We start from the raw sequence: 20,016 nt of genomic DNA, 5'->3' as shown, positions 1-20,016 counted from the left end.
CTTATGTTGTTGGCGCAGAGTCTAGTCCACACATCACAGAATAAGAGCACAGCCAAGGGTTCGAGAAGTGATTTCTCCTTTGTATACATTTCTACATCTCTTCGCCTCAATCACACGATAAAACGTGACGTAGTAAGCATCTGCATTAGTCGAACTCTACAAATGCGCCGGCCATGCAATAGTGCCCATTCCTCCGTCTAAATCCAATCGCTCTAGCATACAAATAAGCTCTTTACTCTACTCTACTCTACTATACTCTAACACTCCAACTGTTTAGACAAGGAGCATGCGCGAAGGATCCTCAATATACTTCTTGACAGTGTTCAAAAAAGTGACAGCCTCTCTACCATCAATGAGGCGGTGGTCGTAGGTCAAGCTGATGTACATCATCTACCGAAGATTAGTCTTGAACCATGGATTAAAGAGGGGTAAACTTACAGGTCGGATGACGGCCTCACCCTTGATGGCGACGACTTCTTGACGAATACCGTTCATGTTGAACACAGCGGCCTGGGGGTAGTTGATAACAGGAGTTCCAAACATGGAGCCAAAGATACCGGGGTTGCTGATGGAGAAGCTTCCGCCCTCCATGTCCTCCATAGTAAGCTTACCATCACGAGCCTGTATCCATTAGCACCATCCCCACCATCACAATCGTCATAAACATACCTTTTTAGCAGCAGAAGCAACCTCCCTCTCCAACTCAACAATGCTCAACTCATGTGTATTTCTCAACACAGGCGTAACCAAACCCTTAGGCGCCGAAACAGCAATGCTCACATCGACATAATCGCGATACGTGATGATCTCCTTCTCCGTGTCGATCATGGCGTTGATCTGGGGAACCTTTTGCGCAGCGAGTGTAGTAGCCTTTGTGAAGGCGCCCATGTAACCGAGGCGAACGCCGTGCTCTTCCGCGACTTCTTCCTTGTACTTGGCGCGCCAGGCGATGATGTTGGTCATGTCGACTTCTTGGATGGTTGTTAGGGATGCGCATGTGTTTTGGGACTGCTTGAGGCGTGCGGCGATGGTCTTGCGCATGCGTGTCATTTTCTCCTACGAAATTGTTAGCTTGAGATAACGTTGCTTTGGTTTGGGTGGACTTACGACTCGCTCGCCGCGGGAGGGACCGCTTGATGATCCTTGGACGGGAGGGCTGGGCTTAGACTCCTTGGGCGTAGGCTTCGACTCAGCTGGCTTTGAAGGCTTGGGAGCTTCAGAAGGAGCAGCTTGTTTCTCCTCGGCCTTGGGTTGCTCAGCAGGCTTTGACTCCTCCTTCTTAGGCTCCTCCTTAGGTTTTGACTCCTCGCTCTCACTCTTCTTAACAGAACCCGCATCCTCACCCGTCACAATACGCGCAAGGTCCTGTCCAACAACAACAGTGTCGCCCTCCTCAGCAAAGTACTCAGCAATAGCACCAGGCTCACTAGCATTAACAAGAACATCAATCTTGTCCGTCTCAATGCTCGCGATCTCCTCATCCTGCTCAACCGCCTCGCCGACCTTCTTGGGCAAGCTGGCTAGTGTTCCCTCGGTGATGGACTCTGCCATGGGCGGCACGGAGACGATGTACGAGCCATTGAAGATGCTGGAGTTGCTGAAGAGTCGTCGTTGGGGATCGCGCTGGCACAGGATGGCGCTGTGTGTGAGGCTGGCGCGGGAGAGGGCGACGCGTGATAGGCCGGAGAGGCCTGTTGCGGCCTTCATGCGCATGAATGAAGCCATTGTGATGGTTTGGGGGGGCAATTGAAGGTGGAAGGGATGGGCGGATGATGGGATCGTGGGGAAAGGAAAACAAGCCTGACAAGTTCTGAATTAAGCGGGCCGAGCTTTGAAGGTATCGCACGGACTTGCAGTACCTTTGGAGATGTTTATACGGGCAAAAGGGAATTGTACCAATATTTACGGGATATTATAGCTAAACTTGCTATAGTAAATACCTAATTGCTTTCCTGCTTCATATTGTGTTGTTAAATCGCAAGTATTAAAGCCAAATAGAGTGCTTTGCAATACGTCACTCAGGTGAGGTTCAATTCGACATCAGCAACTTACAAGCACTCACCTTGAACTGCGAAAGCTGTCGCCGCTGGGAGCAAGAAAACTACTGACATTAGATCAGGATGTCGAAATAAGCTGGTCTGGAGATCCCCCAGATCCATAATAGATTTACCTAAACCTTTTCATCACTTAGAATAGAGGTCCTAAGTTTTTTTGCTTCCCCTTAATGGCTCGGTGAGTGACCTCTCCATAAACTTCCTCCCGCGGGATAGGCGGAAACACCCGGGCAGTCGCCGGACATTGAAACCCGACACCAAAATTCGTGAAGACTACCATCACGAGCAGCTCTGGCAACCACTCAGAGGAACAACTTAATAATCTGTGAGTTCAGGTCCTTCCATCGGCTTAACAATTGCAACGCCGAAAGCTCACGGTCAGAATGGGTTTGCGAATCATACAATTCCTCATTTTGGACGATGGCTCCGTACTTTGCGGAGCAAGCTGAGCAATAGCTGCGGCAATGTTCGGCATAACGACTCAACGTCATGTCATGCCTGAGGCATAAATATCCAAACTCATGATATTTAAATCCCCAGCGCCCATGACCTCCTGGATAATTCCGTGTCAAGCGAATGCAACTGGAATGCTAAGAAGGTTGAGGCTGGCGGGCCGACACCGTTGTGCTGGTACAGAACCTAAATTCGACCGCGCATGAAGCAACACGCAGATGACACAACATACGACACAATGGACGTTTTGCTTGAAAATTAAGGTTCAGTTGGTATTTTATCCAGTGGTATCTAAGGTAAACAAAATAACTCAGCCTCGCTGATATCATATCCAAAACGCCGAGGGTCGCCGCCCTGTTTCATACACTATCGTCACGCCGTTGTACAGAAACAGCCGTCTCTTCATCACCACGGATCCCCATCTCGCTGCTCTCATAGTCCTTCGCAGATGTATATTTTCTAAAAGGGCTTGATATCGTGGTCTGTGTACCGTGTGGCCATTCGCCTATGTCGTATAGATCTGGTGGATTATTGGATAGTTCATGTGTTGAGCTTCCGCCGTCGTTCTCGCCGGATCGCGTCTTGGAGACGCTGGTGAGGCGGATGCCGTTGCTGAATGGTGCGCTGAAAGGGGCGCTTATTTGGGTTGATTGGCCGCCGCTGTTGGAGGTGAGGAATGAGCCTGGGAGGATTTTGCGGGCGACTGGCCGAAGCATTGGGAGACAAGCTGTGAAAAGTCAGTACTGGTCAAAATGGCAGTGTTCGATGTGGACATACCAGCGATTACGGCAAAGTTGCACTCAGCGATTGACCAAGCGTAATGCTGTCCCATTTGCAGCGTCATCTCCTTCGAATCCGACTTGAACTTGAATGACTCAATGAGGACGAAAATGGAGGCCAAACAGGTCATTGCACCAAACGCAAACAGCGCAATGACAGCAACCTTCTGACCCTTGGGTAAATGGAGTTTCCCAACTTCAATAGCTGGCAGAATAAGAATCGCGCAATCGATCAAGACGTGCGTCAAAACTGTCGAGAAGAAGAATGTCGATTCGCGGATATGGCATTTTGCGTCCCTCGTTGCTTGGTCTCCATCCCACAAGGCTGTTAGTGGTAGACATTGCAAACACACCATGAAGAGTCGCAGTAGAAACCACGCCACTGTGATGCATGAAAGGACTTGAATGGGGATTCGAATATCGGAGAATTGAAAGAGACGCCAGTAAAAAGCGAGGATAGCGAATTTCGAGAAGGCGATGGCAAAGGTGTAAGTGAAGCTCGTCGTCCACATATGTATCCACGCCAGTCGGTTCTTATCGTGAAACGTGAAGTCGTCTGTAAGTCCAACCTCCATTGGCTTTCCCAAACCATCCTTGATCCATATCATCCCATTCGTCAACAAGGCCAACGAGCCCAACTTCAGCCATGTCAGAACCCATCATATCCATTTGAGAGTTTAACATACCCAGCCAACAACAGCCAAAGCATCATCAATGCCATATCCAGCTTTTGTGATTTTCCTCGCAATAAGTCGAGCAATAAGAGCCAAGGTCGCAAGAGGAAGAGTTATGGCGGCCGAAGCAATGATATTGGGGGTATCATCCCTCATGATGCATCGTCGGTAGTATCTCTGAGGTAACAAAATGGAGTCCCCCGCAAAAATAACAACAAGCAATTGACAAAGTGGGAACCAGATCAAGAAGAGAGAAATGAGAAAGTATTCAAGAGTCGATGGGGCAAGAAAAGGCAGACCACCAGCTTTGGTTAAGCATTTTCCCCAGACACCGACTCATGCAAAAACCGGACCATGGACCCAACGGCTGGTTAGGCTTGAAACCATTTTGTAAAGGGGGGCAAAGGAAGAAAAAAAACGCACTATCAACGCCCCTGGCGCCCCCCATGGGGAGAAACTGATGCTCATGATGATATCGACGTTGGGTCTGGAGAGCTTGGTACCTCGACCCATTTTTGAACTCCACTGAAAACAGAACAACAAGCGCTGTGATTAGACAACGTCAGGTGCTCAATAAGACGATCTCCGTTTTGACTCTTGTTTTTGGAGAATCGATATGACGATCCCAGTGGCGGAAAACTCTTTCACCACCGCGGCAATTGAATTGCTCACTGTGAGGCATTGGAACCCTGGTTAAATGGCGCGCCTCGTGCTGACTGCGAGCTGCTGCTTCTGGCGCTGTCATGGAACCAGAATGTCACGCATTGATCGCCCGTTGCCTCGTCTTCAGCTCGGCCTTCCATGGGTTCCAAGAAGCTTCAGACAACCTACCTATTCGGGCGTAGTTTCGCCTCGACGGTTCAGTGAACCAATGGTGAGGTGAACCGCGACAACCAGATGATGTGGGATATATTGTGGGATATTCACGTGCGTGTTTGCAGCATCATTTATTTGATAACCATCCTGTAAAAAGAACAAACAGGGCCATGCATGTCTCGCGATAGGGGTCTCGGCCCTTGCTGTAGCTTATCTCGAATTATGGATCTGTAAGCTTGGAGATGAAGCCAAGGAAGCTAGCTATTCGGACCTTTAGCATCCAGGGCTGCGAATCCGCCAGGGGGTTCTTAATATCAACTTGCATATTCCGAAGCTGCCGACATGCTGGTTACTCGGTAGACAATGGGTTTGTAATCATTCAGAAAAGTTTGACTGAGAGAAAATTTAAGCTACAGTAATAAAAATTAGAACCGTTGCGGAACTGGTAAAACTTAAATGTCTCGGGGAACTTTTTCGGGATGACGCATGTCCGTTGAACTTTGAAGGTGGGATCCCGGAGTCTCTATTTGCTTACCAACGTTGTAACTTCAAGGATCACTCTACTGAGAGGCCATGTCCTGGAGACGGACGAGATGCTCCTTAGATCAGCTCAAGGTCAATGAGTTCCACTGAGCTTATCTAGTTCCACAGTCGAGACCCTGAGGAGGATCTTCTTGTTCTTCGTTCTTATTGGATATGGCCGTAAACCCGGTTCATCCCCGGTGGTGGCGCCTCGCTGGTCAGCCTCATTTTCGGCAGACGCTCTGGATTCGGGAAATTTGTTAGTGAAGACATTATTCTCCGAGACGTGGCATGCTGAAGGCGGAGGGCAAAAGGAGAAGAAGTAAAAGACAGAAATGCACTTTTAGTTGAATTAATTTCGCCACTGTTAAAGATGGTCATACAAACCTCTCTACTTTATTCTGGCGCTTGTTATCGAAGTCCCAAACTCACGCAGGGGTTTCCATCAGTTTGGTATGTGAAGCCTGTAGCTCCAGTTCTCAAGCTACGATAGACAACACTCCAAAAATAGCTAAGCATGCAAATCTGCCTTCTGAAAACGTCCATATGTTGGGTAATAGTAAACGAACATGGTAATACCGGCGGATTTCAAGGTCATTATGATCGTATCCTCACTGGGAGTATACCGTCAGACTGCGGCTGAACTCATTTATACCAAGTCTCGAACATTCTAAAATGACAAAAATGACCAGTAAACGCCTACGCTATGCATGACCATCAAGAACATGACGCAATGTCAATAGCTCTTTATTCAGCATGTCCATTAATTCCACCCTTGATACCCTCCAGAATTCCAGACCACTGACCACCGTGTCGAATCTTTGTGACATCCGAGAACTGATCGCACGCAATCTTGCGCATGACAAGGGTATCCTTTGCCTTCTTATGCGTCTTTCCATTGCCGTGGAGAAGGTACTCCTCAAACCAGGCCTCCTCAGATTTGTCAAAGGGCAAAAAGGTAAGTTGGCTAGCGCGCTCGGAAAGCTCGTCGTGTGGACTATCCAAGACAGAGGCGATCAATTGACGGAAGAGCATCTCGCGAGTGTGTGGAGATCGGGTTCGGGAGTAGAACAGCGCTTCTGAGATGTTGGTTTTCGCCATCGCGCCGAAGAGAAGCTCAAGAGCAGCTGAGGTCTTCAATTTGGGCTGCACGGTGTAAAAGTATGACAGCGCAATGCTGTAATCGCCATCCTGAGCTGATTGGACGAGCACGGTCATAATATTGTCGGCAAAGTCGGGGATCAGAGAAGGATGTGAAATGTACTCGAGCGCTCGCTGTAAAGTCCTGTTAGTCTTTGTTTGGTAATCGCAGACGCAAACCATACCGAGTATTCCTGACGATCCAGATACCACAGGCCCTTCATGAAGATTTGGTATTTCTTGGGCATACCAGACGCATCCACGAATGCATCAGAGACGCTCTCGCGGCCTGCTGTTAGGTCGAAATCGAGGAGGATGTAGTAAAAGATCGAGAACTTGTGCTGCATTGACATGGTGGATTCACAGATTTGCTGATGCAATTGCTTCAACGCGTTGTCGGTCTTGGGAGGGTAGATCTTGGCTGAAATCACGAGTTAGAATGTCGCAATCAGTTCCTGAGACAAGCATACCCTTTGTTATGCCCACGGCCCGTAGGACTCGATCAATGAAGAGAGCGCCATCAAATTCCTTGCGCGAGTGTTCAATGTCTCGCTGGGTCTCGCGATCGTACGGGTTCGCAAGACCCTCCGCAAATACCTCGTGCAGATTGGTGTAGTCAAACATTTTGGCGACGGGGATACTTGACTGTTGTCGTAACACCAGCCAATGTTTTGATAGCCGTCAAGAGCTTCAAAGCTATCGCGAAACGGGCAATCAAGGCTCCGTCGCGAGATCACGTGATAAGAGCCGCCCCGCGGCCTGTGCCGGTACGTATTGTTTACACCGACCAATTTGGACATTTCTAAACAAACCAACGCGGGGCGCAACCAATCTAATTCGTACAGCTTCCCTCGACACAACAACCCAGTCGACCTTGGTTACAACGACCCAAGGTGTCGCTTATTTGTACTATTCATTGTTTGCATACACTCCTTCGCATTTCTCTCTTGTCTGTGACAAGAGTTATTTCTTCACAATGTCTTCCCCTGTCCGGCCGAGGCGCGCAACAAGGCGCACCGCCATTATCGATTCTGACGACGAAGACGATGTTTCCAACCGCTCTAGAGTCCAGGATGAGGAGGAGGACTTTGAACCTGAGAAGCCGGCGCCCCGAAGACAGACTCGCTCACGCAAATCGACGACTCCAGCGCCTGCGCCTGCTGCTGCACCGAAGGCGAGAGGACGTCCTAGAAAAGCGCCTACTCCAGCTGCTTCGGCAGAGCCTAGCGAACTTCTCGATGCTGATACGACACTAAAGGCAGAGGCGAGTTCTCCTGTAAAGATTGCGTCGCCGCGTAAGCGCAAGAGCACAGCGAGATCATCCATCTCTTCAGTTCCAGACCTGGCCCCTCCTACACCGAAGCCAGATTCACCGACAGCTTCTCAGGAGGCTTCGGCACTGGCCGATATCACTGATGCTAGTGTGAATACTTCTGTTGTCGACAACACTCAAGCAACTATCAAGCCGATCAAACCCATGGATACCATTATGGAGAAGCCAATGGATATTGTACTCAAGTCACGGACATTAACGGTTCCTGTTGTTGAAGACACAACGCCCAAATCTCGAATTGTTCTAACACATCTTATACTCAACAACTTCAAGAGTTACGCAGGCCGACAAGAAGTCGGTCCTTTCCATGCCTCATTCTCATCCGTCGTTGGGCCCAACGGTTCCGGAAAGTCGAACGTTATTGATTCACTGCTGTTCGTCTTCGGTTTCCGAGCTAGCAAGATGCGACAGGGCAAGATCTCTGCTCTCATTCACAACTCAGCAAAGTTCCCGAACTTGGATCATTGCGAGGTCGCTGTCTACTTCCAGGAGGTCATGGACCAGGTAAGGAAATCATTGTTCTTTGGCGATCCTAGACTAACTTTCCCAGCCCGGTGGTGGTCACGAGGTTATCCCTAACTCCGAGCTCATTATTTCCCGAAAAGCCTTCAAGAACAACTCCAGCAAATATTACATCAATGGCAAAGAATCCAACTTTACGACGGTCACCACTCTCCTTCGGGATCGGGGTGTCGATCTTGACCACAAGCGATTCCTGATTCTCCAAGGTGAGGTCGAGTCGATTGCTCAGATGAAGGCCAAGGCTGGCAACGAACACGAAGACGGTCTCCTCGAATATCTCGAGGATATTATCGGTACCTCCAAGTACAAGGCGCCCATCGAAGAATCTGCCACCGAGGTAGAGACCCTCAATGATGTCTGCATGGAAAAGAGCGGTCGCGTTCAGCACGTCGAAAAGGAAAAGAACAGCCTTGAAGACAAGAAGGATAAGGCCATCGCCTACATTCGCGACGAGAACGAGCTAGCGATGAAGCAATCTGCCCTCTACCAATTGTTTATTCACAAGTGCAATGAGAATATTGCTGTCACAGAGGAGGCTATCAGCCAAATGCAAGCTCAATTGGACGCCGAGCTGGAGAAACACCATGGAGGCGAACAGATCATCAAGAGCCTCGAGAAGGACTACGCCAAGGGTGCTAAGGAGTTTGAAGCGCAAGAGAAGTTAACGCAAGCCTTGGTTAAGGAGATGGCCAAGTTTGAGCAAGAGCGTGTCAAGTTCGACGAGAAGCGAAAGTTCTTGGACGACAAGCGTAAGAAGCTTGAAAAGGCTATCGCCAACGCCGAAACAAACTCTGCCGAAGCTGACGAAACCATCGAGCAGTGTGGAGAGGAGATCGAGAACCGAACCCAGGAGATTGCGGAACTCGAGGAACAGATTCAGACTGCAGAGGCTGAGCTTGCTCGAATCAGAGAGAGCCTAAAGGGCAAGACACAAGCTTTCTCTGATCAGATTGCTGCCAAGCAGAAGTCTCTTGAACCTTGGAATGAGAAGATTAACCAGAAGCAGTCGGCCGTCGCTGTCGCTGAGAGTGAGCTCAACATCCTTCAAGAGAAGGCCAACGCCGGCGCTGTCGCTCTCCAAGACCTTGAGACAAAGATCGCTTCGATTGAGCAGGGCAAGAAGGCCAAGCGCGCTGAGCTCAAGTCCTGTCAGACCGAGAAGACTGAGCTTCTAGAGGAGGCAGAGAAGATGAAGTCGGAGCTCAAGGTCCTTTCTGAGCAGGAGCCCAAGATTCGCTCTAAGATCTCGAATGCGCGCCAGAAGGCCGACGAGGCCCGCTCAAGCTTGTCTAACACGCAGGCCCGAGGCAACGTACTCGCTGCCTTGATGCGCATGAAGGAGTCTGGTCGAATTGATGGCTTCCATGGACGTCTCGGTAATCTTGGTACGATTGATCAGAAGTACGATGTCGCCATCTCAACGGCTTGTGGTGCCCTCGACAACTTTGTTACTGAGACTGTCGAAGCTGGTCAGCAGTGTATCGAGTATTTGCGTAAAAACAACGTCGGGCGTGGTAACTTTATCTGCTTGGACAAGCTGAGAGTTCGAGACATGTCGCCTATCCAGACACCCGAGAACGCTCCCCGATTGTTCGACCTCGTCACTGCCAAGGAAGACAAGTTCCGAGCTGCTTTCTATCACGCCATGCAAGATACTCTTGTTGCTGCCGACCTCGCCCAAGCGAACAGAATCGCATATGGCGCCAAGCGATGGCGAGTAGTCACTCTCGATGGTGAGCTCATTGACAAGTCCGGTACCATGTCTGGTGGTGGCTCGACTGTCAAGAGAGGTCTCATGTCTTCCAAGCTCGTCTCAGACGTCAGCAAGGAGCAGGTCGCCAAGTTTGAAAGTGATCGCGATGGCTGGGAGAAACAGTTCAAGGATTTCCAAGATTACCAACGCGAGTGCGAGACACGACTCAGGGAGTTGGACGAACTGATCCCTCAACTGGACACCAAGATGCAGAAGATTGGCCTTGAGATTCAGAGCGCCGAGCGAAACATCGCCGATATGCAACGACGCATGAAGGAAGTCAGCAAGGAGCACCAGCCCTCGGCCTCCGACAACAGTCGCATCGCTGCACTGCAGAAGGAGATTGCCAAACTCAACAAGGAGATTGAAAGACTCCATGAAGAGACATCCAGCGTGGAGGATGAGATCAAGGCTCTGCAAGACAAGATCATGGAAGTTGGTGGTGAGAAGCTTCGTGCGCAAAGGGCCAAGGTCGACTCCATCAAGGAGGAGATCTCTTCCAACAATGAAGAGATCTCCAATGCTGAGGTCCGCAAGGTCAAGGCGGAGAAGCAGAAGATCAAGCTGGCGAAGGATCATGCCAAGTCGTCCAAGGAGCTTGAGGCTGCTACTCGCGATCTGGAGAAGCTCGAGAACGACATCAACAACCAGGGCGAGAGAGCTGAAGAGCTTCAAGCACAAGCTGAGGAGGCTGAGGAAGGATTGGCCGCGAAGAAGAAGGAGCTCAAAGCGCTCAAGAGCGAGCTTGATGAGAAGACGGCTGAGCTCAACGAGACAAGGGCAGTTGAGATTGAGATGCGCAACAAGCTTGAGGAGAACCAGAAGGCTCTTCTTGAGAACCAAGCACGACTTCGCCACTGGGACGATAAGCTGTCGAAGATTGTTCTGCAAAACATTGACGACCTTACTGGAGGTTCATCGGGTAGTCGCTCCAAGAAGCCCAAGTCGCAACCGAAGCCTCAGACGGATGACGATGATGACATCGACATGGATGATGCCCCTCAGGATGATATTGACATGACTGACGCTCCTCAAGAGGAAGAGCAAGAGGAGGATCAAGAAGAGGAAGAGGAGGAGGAGGAATCTATCAATGGGCAACCAAACGAGCTTCCGAGATACACACCCGACGAGCTTGCTGACATGAATGAGAGGACACTCAAGGGCGAGATTGCAGCTCTTGAGGAGAAGACTCAAAATGTCAACGTCGATCTTGGTGTGCTGGCCGAATACCGAAGACGAGTGGAAGAGCACGCTGCCCGTGCCTCAGATCTCCAAACTGCCATTGAACAGCGAGATTCCGCCAAGAAGCGATGCGACGACCTACGCCGTCTACGCTTGGAAGGTTTCATGGAAGGTTTCAGCGCCATTTCCCTCCGACTCAAGGAAATGTATCAGATGATCACCATGGGCGGAAACGCAGAGCTCGAACTCGTCGACAGCTTAGATCCTTTCAGCGAAGGCATTCTCTTCAGCGTCATGCCTCCCAAGAAGAGCTGGAAGAACATCAGCAACCTTTCCGGTGGTGAAAAGACACTCAGCAGTCTGGCCCTCGTCTTCGCTCTGCACCACTACAAGCCTACCCCTCTGTATGTCATGGACGAGATCGATGCTGCGCTGGATTTCAGAAACGTGAGTACTACCCTAACCCAAGACACTCGGCTACAATTCGACCACACTCGCGTGGGCATTCCACATGCGAATCCATCTTCAAGTCTGATTGAATCACTATGCTAACACTCAATGTAGGTCTCGATCGTCGCAAACTACATCAAGGAGCGTACCAAGAACGCCCAGTTCATCGTCATCTCGCTGCGCAACAACATGTTTGAGCTTGCGGCGCGGTTGGTGGGCGTGTACAAGGTCAATCATATGACCAAGAGTGTTACTATTGAGAACAAGGACTACATCGAGAGACCGCCGGGACACTCGTCGCAGCAGCGCACGCAGGTTGGGGGTAGTAATACAACGATACTGCCCTTTCGGTAAGGGGTGAGAGGTGCTTGTATATGACGATGATGATGACTATGGATATGGTTTTGGCGGGTTATTTTAATGATATGGAGGCTAGATTTATGATATATCCAATGTTTGGTGTTTTCTGATATCCCCCATTTTTGACCTCTCCTCGACTCACTTCATTCACTCCCATTGTGTCCAGCTAACATTCACATGCCACGTCACCCTCACTCATCTTCCCTCTGCCATCACCGCGACAAAGACTCAACCTGAACCCCGCCCTCCCTTCGTATCACACTCGCGTCCCACGATCCAGGAACCAACTCCCGTGTCGCCGAGCGCGTCTAGACCTGAAGACCTGGGACATTAAGGATCCCCAAGCGAACCCCTGCATGCACCCGCGCCCCTTCGATCTTGCAGCCGTCGATGCCGTACCACGCAACCAAGTGCCGGTCTTTCTCGGCTCTGTATGTGTGTCTTAAACGTCACGATGCTGTGTCTTGGCAGATTATACGTGGGCGGCCTCGACATGGATATGGCTGCTGTACGTCCTATAAGTAACGCCTACAATCAAGCCAAGCTTCAGCTATTCTCATTCATCGCTATACACTCGTTTTACGCATCATGTTGATGCTACTCCCCCTCGTCGTTCACTTGGTCACTGCTTTTCCTGCAAACTGGAACGAGTCGATTGCGTGTCCGCATGATGATCTTTACTCGTCGCTTATTCAAGATGATGGCGAGTTTTGTTCTAGTGTTCTGGAGGGGAACCACTGCGGTGCGGGATATAGTACGCCTGTGGAGTATGTGAGGTATAATCAGACGAGGATAGCTTCATATGTGAGTCGTTTGCGATGAGTTTGGATGAGTGCTTATGAGTTGCAGTGTGAGTGTATTGTGACGAGTGCGGATATGAGCACTACAGCGTCTAGGACGAGGGGGTACTCGGATTCTACGGAGGCTTCGGTGGGACAGCCTGGGTCGGGGACGTATGCTGTGACTACTACTGAAGGAGTGTATTCGACAATTGAAGGGTCGTGGAATCAGACTGCAGCGTCTGGTGCGGAGACGACAGCGAGAGAGACGACAGGAGATACTCCAAGGACATCGTACGCCAACAGTAGCAATCCAACTACAGGAACAGTCAGCGAGAGCCTCACAGGATCAAATTCAGCAGCTTCATGGAACACCACCACAGAGTCACCAGGGGATACCCAAGGTCCCTTCTCAGCATCCTTCTCAAGCGAAGACCAAGCATCTACTTCACCGTCTGGCAATGGCACCCAAAGTGCAAAATCACAAGCATCGACCCATTCATCTGGAGTGACAAGATCTGGCACTACAAGCGATTCGCTACCGTGGTCGGTTCCTGGTATCTCGACGTCGAGTCCTGTGCAGAGTGGCACACGTTTGACGGGGTGGAACTCGAGTGTTACTGCCCCTAGCGGCGGTATTTCTTGGACAGGGCCTCTCCCTACTGATTCGGGCGCTACAGTGTCTGTGGCCACTGGTTCTGGGATGACAGGTGGGAGTGTAGGTCCAGCTTGGAACACGACTTTGGTTCCTACAGGGAATGGTTCGATTCCAACTGTCAGTCTCTCAAGTGGAAGTTTCATCCCATTCCCAACAGCTTCAGACCTCACAAACCCAGGGGGTTCGTCGAGTGGCAGCGCGGCTCCAAACTGGAACACCACCTCTGACGGAAGAAATGGTTCGTTTCCAACGATCACTATGCCGTTCCCAACAGCTTCAGAATCCGCGAGCTCTGGCCTTTCGCCAAGTGGAAGCGTCGGTCCAGGGTGGAATGGTACTACATCGAGAGGGAATGGCTCGGTACCGACAGTCAGCATCTCGAGTGGCACATTCGTTACGTTTCCAACCTTGTCAATACCAAGCCAAGGAAGCTCGGGGAGTAGCTTCGGACCAAGCTGGAATAGCACTTCTCTTTCTTCTGGGGAAAACACGTCGGTGCCGGTAACTCACGCTTCCAGCGGGACCTTGGTGCCTTTTCCAACGTCTTCGGGGGTGCTCACTTCAGGGAGCAGTGTCGGTCCGAGCTGGAACAGTACCGCTCTTCCTCCTGGCGGTAACAACTCGTTGCCGACACTCAGTGCTTCGACTTCAGCGAAACCCTCTTCAACAGATATCACTTCGGGTAGCAGCCTGGGCCCAAGTTGGAATAGTACCTCCCTCCCATCAGGTGGCAATGTATCGGTACCAACTATAAGAACCTCGAGTGGGTCATTTGTGCCATTTCCAACGGTATCATTACCGAGTCTCTCGTCCTCAGCAGAGGCTACAACAGGGAGCAGTTTGCCTCCAAGTTGGAACACCACTTCTCTGCCTTCAGGTGGCAATACCTCGATACCGACTGCCAGCACCTCCAGCGGATCCATTGTCCCGTTCCCGACGATATCACTTCCAGTTTCATCATCCTCGGAGGAAGCAGCGTCAACGAGCAGAGTCTCTCCGAGCTGGAACACCACATCTGTACCTCCTGGCGGTAACACCTCAGTACCAACCGTCAGTACATCCAGCGAATCCTTCATACCGTTTCCTACGGTATCACTGCCGAGTCAATTCTCATCAGCTGAAGCAGCATCGGGTAGCAGTGTCTCGCTAAGCTGGAACAACACTGCTTTACCATCCGGTGGCAACGTGACTATACCGACCATCAGTATATCCCCGTCGCAAACCTTTGTCCCGTTTCCAACTCAGCCTTTCCCAAGCGATACTTTCGCAACAGGCCCAGAGACTAGCGGGAATGAGTTCCCAAATCGGAACAGCACTACTGTACCAGGAGTTAACTTCACTATACCGTCAATCAGTATAACTCGAGGTGGGACGTTGCCGTTCCCAACACTACCGCTGCCGAGTGAGTCGATCACAACTGAGCCTGGGAGTGGAACAAACTCGGTGCCGGGAAGCAGCGCAGTTCCGAGCTGGAATGGCACCACTGCGCCTGGAGGCGATGTCTCCGTCTCGACAATCAGTTTATCGCAAGCTGGGACGTCATCGCTGGTTCCGTTCCCAAGTGTTTCTTTGCCGACAGTATCTCAAGAAACGTCAGAGTCGGCCCGAAGTGACACGGTGATGTCTGGTTGGAACACAACAACTGCAGAATCTGAGGGTTCTGGCTCTGTTGCGACTGTCAGCTCCTCTGAGACTGGTTCAATTGTGACTCTTCCGACAGAGTCAGAAGATTTTACCCGTTCTCAGAGCAGCGGTGTTGGCTGGAACATCACATCATCCATCTCAGGCATCGTCTCCCTCCCAACAATCAGTGTACCAGCCTCTGAAATCCCAACTCTCCCCTTTCCAACAGTCTCAACCGAAGTCCCCAGCACTACCGTTAGCGAAAGTGCTGTCCCAAGCGGTGACACAACGGGCTCTGCACCTGGGAGTACTGGAACCGTTACATCCTTCTCGAGTCCTGTGGCTGCAACTTCAACGTCCGACGCCTCCAACGGTCCCGCGTCACCAGGTAGTAACGCAACAACAACTGGCGTCCCCGAGTTCCCCGCCGCAAACTTCACCCACGTTACACGCACCGCCGCCATCTCGCAAGAAACATGCTACACTCTCCCCAACCCAGATGGTGATTCGACCCGTCGAGCGTTGCTGTACAACGCCAGACTCCGAGAAGACAACGTCTCAATCCCCATTCCGTACATTGAGTCTGTTGAGTTTGAGAAAGATGGCGTTAATCCGCTATATCTCACTGTTCGTGATGAACAAGGCGGGATCCTCTATGTCGACATTTCTCATCGTGGACGTCTTTCAGTCGTTGATCCCAATGGGTACTTGGTCACGCTTGATGCTGATGGGATTCACTTCTCGGGGAGTAACTGCACGTACGACATATCCATCTCGATTGACGATATGTACGAGCAGATTGCCGACTTGGCGGGTGTACAATGTGCTGCGCTCAAACACAAGCGCGCCGAAGACTTGGACTTCAACCAGGTTCTGTACCTGCATGACCAATGCGGGAACCCCGTTGACAGGTCGGTCAGACAGTATCCTCAGCTTCTTGTAGGCGATACAGTCTGTGCGGATGTCGCTGTTGACGATGAGACTGGTCGTTGGGACTTTGAATGTACGTTCCCGGGATCTGAGTCTGGATCTTTGAGGTGTCAGTTGGCTATCAAGAACAAGGTCGTCGACTTCATCAGCACAGATCCATTCGGTGGTGCATGTCCAGACTTGTCCACTGTTGTCACGACTCTTGAAGAATCAGGGCAAGACATCGTTGATCCTGAACAGCTTCGCAAGGACCTTGCAAATCAGGGTCTGTCCAGCGATCGAGCCAAGCAAGAGGCTGATGCGGCTGTAGTGGCGTACACTCAACTCTGGCAAGCTCTCGGAGCAATCTTCACTAAGAACACGGAGACTTCACAGGGCGCGTTGGAAGATTACATCGACGTATACAACACCCACCGAAGTTTCGAAAACGACATCTGTCAATCCCTCCACGAGGACGAAATCCCCCTCAACCTAACCCTCATCGCCGGCGCAACAAGCATCCCCGCCATAACAACCCTCAACTGGGCCCCCGAGACAACAAAACCCTACAACATCACAGTCCAAGTCTCATCACGCATCGCCTGCTGCCCCAACAGCGCTGTCGCAGAGGGAGAAGGCGCTACATGTTCGTATCCACGCGACGCCATCATCCCCGGCACAGGGTGCGTCTGCGGTAAGAGCGCAGCGGGTGTAGGGATCGCGTTCGAGTGGACGGAGTGTACGAATTACAAGGGGAGTTGTGAAGTTGATGGGGATTGCGGGGATGGGTATTTGTGCTTGACGGGAAGTTGTTGTGGTGGGGGTGTTTGTGTTGATGCGTTTGCTTGTTCGGAGAATGGGACTGATTTGGTGCAGCAGTTTGATGGAGGGTTTTAGGGTAGATTGGGTGTATATTATTGAGAGAGCAATCAGCAACACAATGGGGAGTAATTCGTTGAATAATCTTATCTAGACATCGTCGACTTGTTTGGGGAATTTATTTAATGTCCAATTGACTTTCAACGTTCAATAAACGGTGCTCAGTGAATTGATCATCGTAGAAATGCCATTTTGAGTTTGAGCATAACCTCACATCAGTTCCGAGAGTTCACCACAATTCATGACCAGCACCTCAATCACGTCAAATAAAACAGACGGCTTCCGAGTGATATTCAGATACACACGAGGCAATAGAAAGCGCCAAATCTTACAGTCAATTGGGACATAGCATACCAGCAAGACAAGCCTAACGACAGACGACGCAATGGGATCACGTCGACGCACATTTACAACAGGTCATTGGAAGCGACGTGACACTCAGTTACATACATTCAACATCAAAACCAAGACAGTCACATCAATCACACAGAGTAAATAGAGGAACAAGCAGATGTTTGTCAATGACGTGTGGACATCAAACGTCGTCCGATTGAATTTTGGAATCTCTTAGACTCATAATCCCAAAGGTATTCATCCCATCCGTTATTTTTTTTGAATGATGCTATCATAACCGGACTCCATCCCAAGACAAGACACATCAACCCACCACTTAAGCCTTAGGGGCAGTAGGGACGATCTTCTTGCCGTCCTTGTTGTAGCGGACGCGAGGGGGAGGGGCACGGTTGCGTCGGCCAACGACGGATCGGACGCTATAACATTCTGGTCAGCTTCGAGGGTCTGGGGAAGAACGTACTGGGAGTGTGTGGGCATCAACTGCGCAGGGAGTGTGTATGGTCTTCATGATGAACATGAATAAAAGTACTCCAAGGCTCATCTGAAGCACATACGCAACCAGGGCGCAGTTGTCACACTCCCGGGGAGGACAACGTACCGGACAATCTTGCCGTGAATGGCGCAAGAGACGCAGTACTGCAGCTTCAGGTACATCTTGGGCACGGTGTACTCCGCGAAGACGGAGGCATCCGAGATGTCACCTGTGATTAAATTGTAAGCGAGAGTTCATCGAGCGAAGCGAAGAGTCAAGAAATACGTACGAATAGCAGCAGACTCAACCATGTTGCGGATGGTGAATCTCTTGATCGCCTTGTCCTTGGGGGTGCATCGCGAGCAGTTGCTGCATCGGATGGGCTTGACGTGGCCGCGGCCCTTCTTGTTTCGGCCGCTGTAAAAGGTTTGTTAGCAACTTGTTCAAGTGTAAGGCTGAGCCGTTCAATCGTTGTCGAGCATCGTCGTGGCGACAGTTGGTGTTGTTTCGTCTCCGTCGGCGATGACGGTGTGCGATATGCGATTGCAGGCGAAGGGAATGGGGAGGTCGTACTTGTTCTTTCTCTTCTTGACCATTTTGACGGTTGCTGGGGATGTAAATATTCAGGTCCACGCAAGTGAAGAGAAAAGGAAAAGAAGAAGAAGAGGCGCTCTCTTGAAATGTGCGTTTAGTCGATTGACGCTTGAGGGCCAGTCCACTTTTTCGGGGTTGGTTTGGTGGGCAGCTGGCTAGGGCAAAGCACTCCAGGATCTCGCAAGCGGCAAAAGCCTGCAGACGCTGAGGTCAGCGGGATCCACCGCACCAAAAAGTGAAAACCCTGAATCAGGTGACCAGACTCCACTGGATGGACTGGTTGTAATTTCTGAGCGGGCGTTGCCCTCCACCAAAAGTCGATCTTCTTCAACCCCAATTCGCACCATCTGAGGATTGCTTAGGAAGGCAATAAGTTCTTTATTGTCGAGGTACGTCTGAAAGATGCTGCAAATACCCGTCTCTGTGAGGGCTTCATTGCCTTTCACTTGAGGATTGCTCTTTTGTTATATCGAATCGCAATTCTCTGCGCGCACTCGACGCTTTTTATCGACTTTGAGCGACGCCGTTCATCTTCGACGAGAAAAAACTCGAGATGTCGCACGAGACAACACTCTTCCGCCAGCAGCCGGATGCTTTACACTTGGGAACCTCGATTCTAACCGTCTCAGTTAGGCAAGATGCAGATTTTCGTCAAGACCCTCACGGGGAAGACGATCACCCTTGAGGTGGAGTCTTCCGACACCATCGACAACGTCAAGTCCAAGATCCAGGACAAGGAGGGCATCCCCCCTGACCAGCAGCGCCTCATCTTCGCTGGCAAGCAGCTCGAGGATGGCCGCACCCTGAGCGACTACAACATCCAGAAGGAGTCCACCCTCCACCTGGTCCTCCGCCTCCGCGGTGGTATGGCCAAGAAGCGCAAGAAGAAGGTCTACACCACCCCCAAGAAGATCAAGCACAAGCGCAAGAAGACCAAGCTGGCTGTCCTCAAGTACTACAAGGTCGACTCTGATGGCAAGATCGAGCGACTTCGACGCGAGTGCCCCGCCGACACTGTAAGCACCCTCTCTCTTCTATGACATCAAGATCGAGACTGACTGACTCTTTAGTGCGGCGCTGGTGTCTTCATGGCTGCCATGCAGGACCGCCAGTACTGCGGTCGCTGCCACCTCACCTACGTCTTCGACAAGCAATAAATGCATGACCAAGGGACTTGAATTGGGATTGATGACGGATCGGATTGGGTGCCAAAAATGGGCGTTGACGGGCTTTTGTAGCATAAAGCACATCCGGTTTCTGAGATAATGCATGCTTGATTGAGACGACAAACTTGTTAAATCACACAACCTGTTCTCGCCTGTGACTTTGCTTGTATCTGCATATGTGTGTCTGCTCGTCATGGTGATTTGCCACTTAAACCTTCACCAGAATTCGCAGCTCTGGTATCATTTGTGCGCTCCTATCAAGACTTGCTCTGTAACGCTCCAAACGCATTGCAAAATTGCCAAGACCCTTGTAATCGCTCATTCATACCAGTCCTTATCTGTTGAATTTCGCAGCCTCGCATGAATTTCTTGGTGTCCACCGGTGAAATTTTCATCTCGCCAGAGCCTCGTTTGCCCTGGTGGGGCGCGGCGTCAACACCAAGCGATCGGACAAGGATGAGTCGAGAGCACAGCAGAAGGCCTCGGATAGCATACAAAAGTCAACAAGAATGTTACTCAATCAGCTGCTCTACTCAGTCAGTCT

At 50.8% G+C, this 20,016-nt stretch overlaps 9 protein-coding genes across 10 annotated transcripts; 4 read left to right on the top strand and 5 right to left on the bottom strand.

Annotated features, from left to right (window-relative positions):
* Positions 1 to 10: 10 nt before the first annotated feature.
* On the bottom strand, positions 11 to 1,822 carry FVEG_11642 (2-oxoglutarate dehydrogenase E2 component (dihydrolipoamide succinyltransferase)). The gene is made up of 4 exons (XM_018900965.1): positions 1,108 to 1,822; positions 670 to 1,056; positions 439 to 621; positions 11 to 390 (listed from the first exon to the last, which is right to left on the bottom strand). The coding sequence occupies exons 1-4, from the start codon at positions 1,723 to 1,725 to the stop codon at positions 274 to 276; spliced, it is 1,305 nt and encodes a 434-aa protein (XP_018759348.1). The 5' UTR covers positions 1,726 to 1,822; the 3' UTR covers positions 11 to 273.
* A 935-nt stretch (positions 1,823 to 2,757) lies between these two features.
* FVEG_11641 (hypothetical protein) lies at positions 2,758 to 4,573 on the bottom strand. The gene is made up of 3 exons (XM_018900964.1): positions 3,973 to 4,573; positions 3,285 to 3,924; positions 2,758 to 3,234 (listed from the first exon to the last, which is right to left on the bottom strand). The coding sequence occupies exons 1-3, from the start codon at positions 4,114 to 4,116 to the stop codon at positions 2,867 to 2,869; spliced, it is 1,152 nt and encodes a 383-aa protein (XP_018759347.1). The 5' UTR covers positions 4,117 to 4,573; the 3' UTR covers positions 2,758 to 2,866.
* A 1,241-nt stretch (positions 4,574 to 5,814) lies between these two features.
* On the bottom strand, positions 5,815 to 7,113 carry FVEG_11640 (hypothetical protein). Its single transcript, XM_018900963.1, has 3 exons — positions 6,909 to 7,113; positions 6,624 to 6,859; positions 5,815 to 6,573 (listed from the first exon to the last, which is right to left on the bottom strand). Exons 1-3 carry the CDS (start codon positions 7,060 to 7,062, stop codon positions 6,046 to 6,048), a joined length of 918 nt encoding a protein of 305 aa, XP_018759346.1. The 5' UTR covers positions 7,063 to 7,113; the 3' UTR covers positions 5,815 to 6,045.
* A 90-nt stretch (positions 7,114 to 7,203) lies between these two features.
* Positions 7,204 to 12,157, top strand: FVEG_11639 (structural maintenance-chromosome 4). The gene is made up of 3 exons (XM_018900962.1): positions 7,204 to 8,275; positions 8,322 to 11,675; positions 11,793 to 12,157. The coding sequence occupies exons 1-3, from the start codon at positions 7,415 to 7,417 to the stop codon at positions 12,030 to 12,032; spliced, it is 4,455 nt and encodes a 1,484-aa protein (XP_018759345.1). The 5' UTR covers positions 7,204 to 7,414; the 3' UTR covers positions 12,033 to 12,157.
* A 1,026-nt stretch (positions 12,158 to 13,183) lies between these two features.
* Positions 13,184 to 13,702, top strand: FVEG_11638 (hypothetical protein; the record flags this gene model as incomplete). Its single annotated transcript, XM_018900961.1, has 2 exons — positions 13,184 to 13,374; positions 13,498 to 13,702. 2 exons carry the CDS (start codon positions 13,184 to 13,186, stop codon positions 13,700 to 13,702), a joined length of 396 nt encoding a protein of 131 aa, XP_018759344.1.
* Positions 13,690 to 15,744, bottom strand: FVEG_11637 (hypothetical protein). The gene has a single exon (XM_018900960.1). The coding sequence runs from the start codon at positions 14,549 to 14,551 to the stop codon at positions 13,982 to 13,984; it is 570 nt and encodes a 189-aa protein (XP_018759343.1). The 5' UTR covers positions 14,552 to 15,744; the 3' UTR covers positions 13,690 to 13,981.
* FVEG_11636 (hypothetical protein) lies at positions 15,096 to 17,028 on the top strand (the record flags this gene model as incomplete). Its single annotated transcript, XM_018900959.1, has 1 exon — positions 15,096 to 17,028. One exon carries the CDS (start codon positions 15,096 to 15,098, stop codon positions 16,902 to 16,904), a length of 1,809 nt encoding a protein of 602 aa, XP_018759342.1. The 3' UTR covers positions 16,905 to 17,028.
* Positions 17,029 to 17,361: 333 nt separating this feature from the next.
* On the bottom strand, positions 17,362 to 18,548 carry FVEG_11635 (40S ribosomal protein S26E). Its single transcript, XM_018900958.1, has 4 exons — positions 18,286 to 18,548; positions 18,002 to 18,129; positions 17,839 to 17,941; positions 17,362 to 17,656 (listed from the first exon to the last, which is right to left on the bottom strand). Exons 1-4 carry the CDS (start codon positions 18,306 to 18,308, stop codon positions 17,557 to 17,559), a joined length of 354 nt encoding a protein of 117 aa, XP_018759341.1. The 5' UTR covers positions 18,309 to 18,548; the 3' UTR covers positions 17,362 to 17,556.
* Positions 18,549 to 18,604: 56 nt separating this feature from the next.
* Positions 18,605 to 19,857, top strand: FVEG_11634 (ubiquitin-40S ribosomal protein S27a). Of its 2 annotated transcripts, none has more exons than XM_018900956.1 (3): positions 18,605 to 18,695; positions 18,936 to 19,322; positions 19,377 to 19,857. In XM_018900956.1, the coding sequence occupies exons 2-3, from the start codon at positions 18,945 to 18,947 to the stop codon at positions 19,461 to 19,463; spliced, it is 465 nt and encodes a 154-aa protein (XP_018759339.1). In that variant the 5' UTR covers positions 18,605 to 18,695; positions 18,936 to 18,944; the 3' UTR covers positions 19,464 to 19,857. The 2 variants fall into 2 exon arrangements, with proteins under 2 accessions (XP_018759339.1, XP_018759340.1); XM_018900957.1 differs by having other exon boundaries at positions 18,612 to 18,695; positions 18,940 to 19,322.
* The last annotated feature ends 159 nt before the right edge of the window (positions 19,858 to 20,016 follow it).

The sequence above is a fragment of the Fusarium verticillioides genome, chromosome 7, assembly GCF_000149555.1.
Source record: "Fusarium verticillioides 7600 chromosome 7, whole genome shotgun sequence".
Classification (NCBI taxonomy): Eukaryota; Fungi; Ascomycota; class Sordariomycetes; order Hypocreales; family Nectriaceae; genus Fusarium; species Fusarium verticillioides.
This window is presented reverse-complemented; position numbering and strand designations above follow the sequence as displayed.

What these genes read in the sequence shown, in the direction of transcription:
- FVEG_11642 (XM_018900965.1), bottom strand. Translation starts at nt 1,725, where the DNA reads ATGGCTTCATTCATGCGCATGAAGGCCGCAACAGGCCTCTCCGGCCTA. An exon ending in TTGCTTCTGCTGCTAAAAAG is followed by an intron (nt 622 to 669) that starts GTATGTTTATGA and finishes TAATGGATACAG; the next exon opens with GCTCGTGATGGTAAGCTTAC. An exon ending in GTGAGGCCGTCATCCGACCT is followed by an intron (nt 391 to 438) that starts GTAAGTTTACCC and finishes AATCTTCGGTAG; the next exon opens with ATGATGTACATCAGCTTGAC.
- FVEG_11641 (XM_018900964.1), bottom strand. Translation starts at nt 4,116, where the DNA reads ATGAGGGATGATACCCCCAATATCATTGCTTCGGCCGCCATAACTCTT. An exon ending in CTTTGGCTGTTGTTGGCTGG is followed by an intron (nt 3,925 to 3,972) that starts GTATGTTAAACT and finishes ACATGGCTGAAG; the next exon opens with TTGGGCTCGTTGGCCTTGTT. An exon ending in CAACTTTGCCGTAATCGCTG is followed by an intron (nt 3,235 to 3,284) that starts GTATGTCCACAT and finishes GACTTTTCACAG; the next exon opens with CTTGTCTCCCAATGCTTCGG.
- FVEG_11640 (XM_018900963.1), bottom strand. Translation starts at nt 7,062, where the DNA reads ATGTTTGACTACACCAATCTGCACGAGGTATTTGCGGAGGGTCTTGCG. An exon ending in GGCCGTGGGCATAACAAAGG is followed by an intron (nt 6,860 to 6,908) that starts GTATGCTTGTCT and finishes TCGTGATTTCAG; the next exon opens with CCAAGATCTACCCTCCCAAG. An exon ending in TGGATCGTCAGGAATACTCG is followed by an intron (nt 6,574 to 6,623) that starts GTATGGTTTGCG and finishes AGGACTTTACAG; the next exon opens with CGAGCGCTCGAGTACATTTC.
- FVEG_11639 (XM_018900962.1), top strand. Translation starts at nt 7,415, where the DNA reads ATGTCTTCCCCTGTCCGGCCGAGGCGCGCAACAAGGCGCACCGCCATT. An exon ending in TCCAGGAGGTCATGGACCAG is followed by an intron (nt 8,276 to 8,321) that starts GTAAGGAAATCA and finishes TAACTTTCCCAG; the next exon opens with CCCGGTGGTGGTCACGAGGT. An exon ending in CTGCGCTGGATTTCAGAAAC is followed by an intron (nt 11,676 to 11,792) that starts GTGAGTACTACC and finishes CACTCAATGTAG; the next exon opens with GTCTCGATCGTCGCAAACTA.
- FVEG_11637 (XM_018900960.1), bottom strand. Translation starts at nt 14,551, where the DNA reads ATGAAGGATTCGCTGGATGTACTGACGGTTGGTACTGAGGTGTTACCG.
- FVEG_11635 (XM_018900958.1), bottom strand. Translation starts at nt 18,308, where the DNA reads ATGGTCAAGAAGAGAAAGAACAA. An exon ending in GGTTGAGTCTGCTGCTATTC is followed by an intron (nt 17,942 to 18,001) that starts GTACGTATTTCT and finishes ATTTAATCACAG; the next exon opens with GTGACATCTCGGATGCCTCC. An exon ending in ATTCACGGCAAGATTGTCCG is followed by an intron (nt 17,657 to 17,838) that starts GTACGTTGTCCT and finishes AGAATGTTATAG; the next exon opens with CGTCCGATCCGTCGTTGGCC.
- FVEG_11634 (XM_018900956.1), top strand. Translation starts at nt 18,945, where the DNA reads ATGCAGATTTTCGTCAAGACCCTCACGGGGAAGACGATCACCCTTGAG. An exon ending in GCGAGTGCCCCGCCGACACT is followed by an intron (nt 19,323 to 19,376) that starts GTAAGCACCCTC and finishes CTGACTCTTTAG; the next exon opens with TGCGGCGCTGGTGTCTTCAT.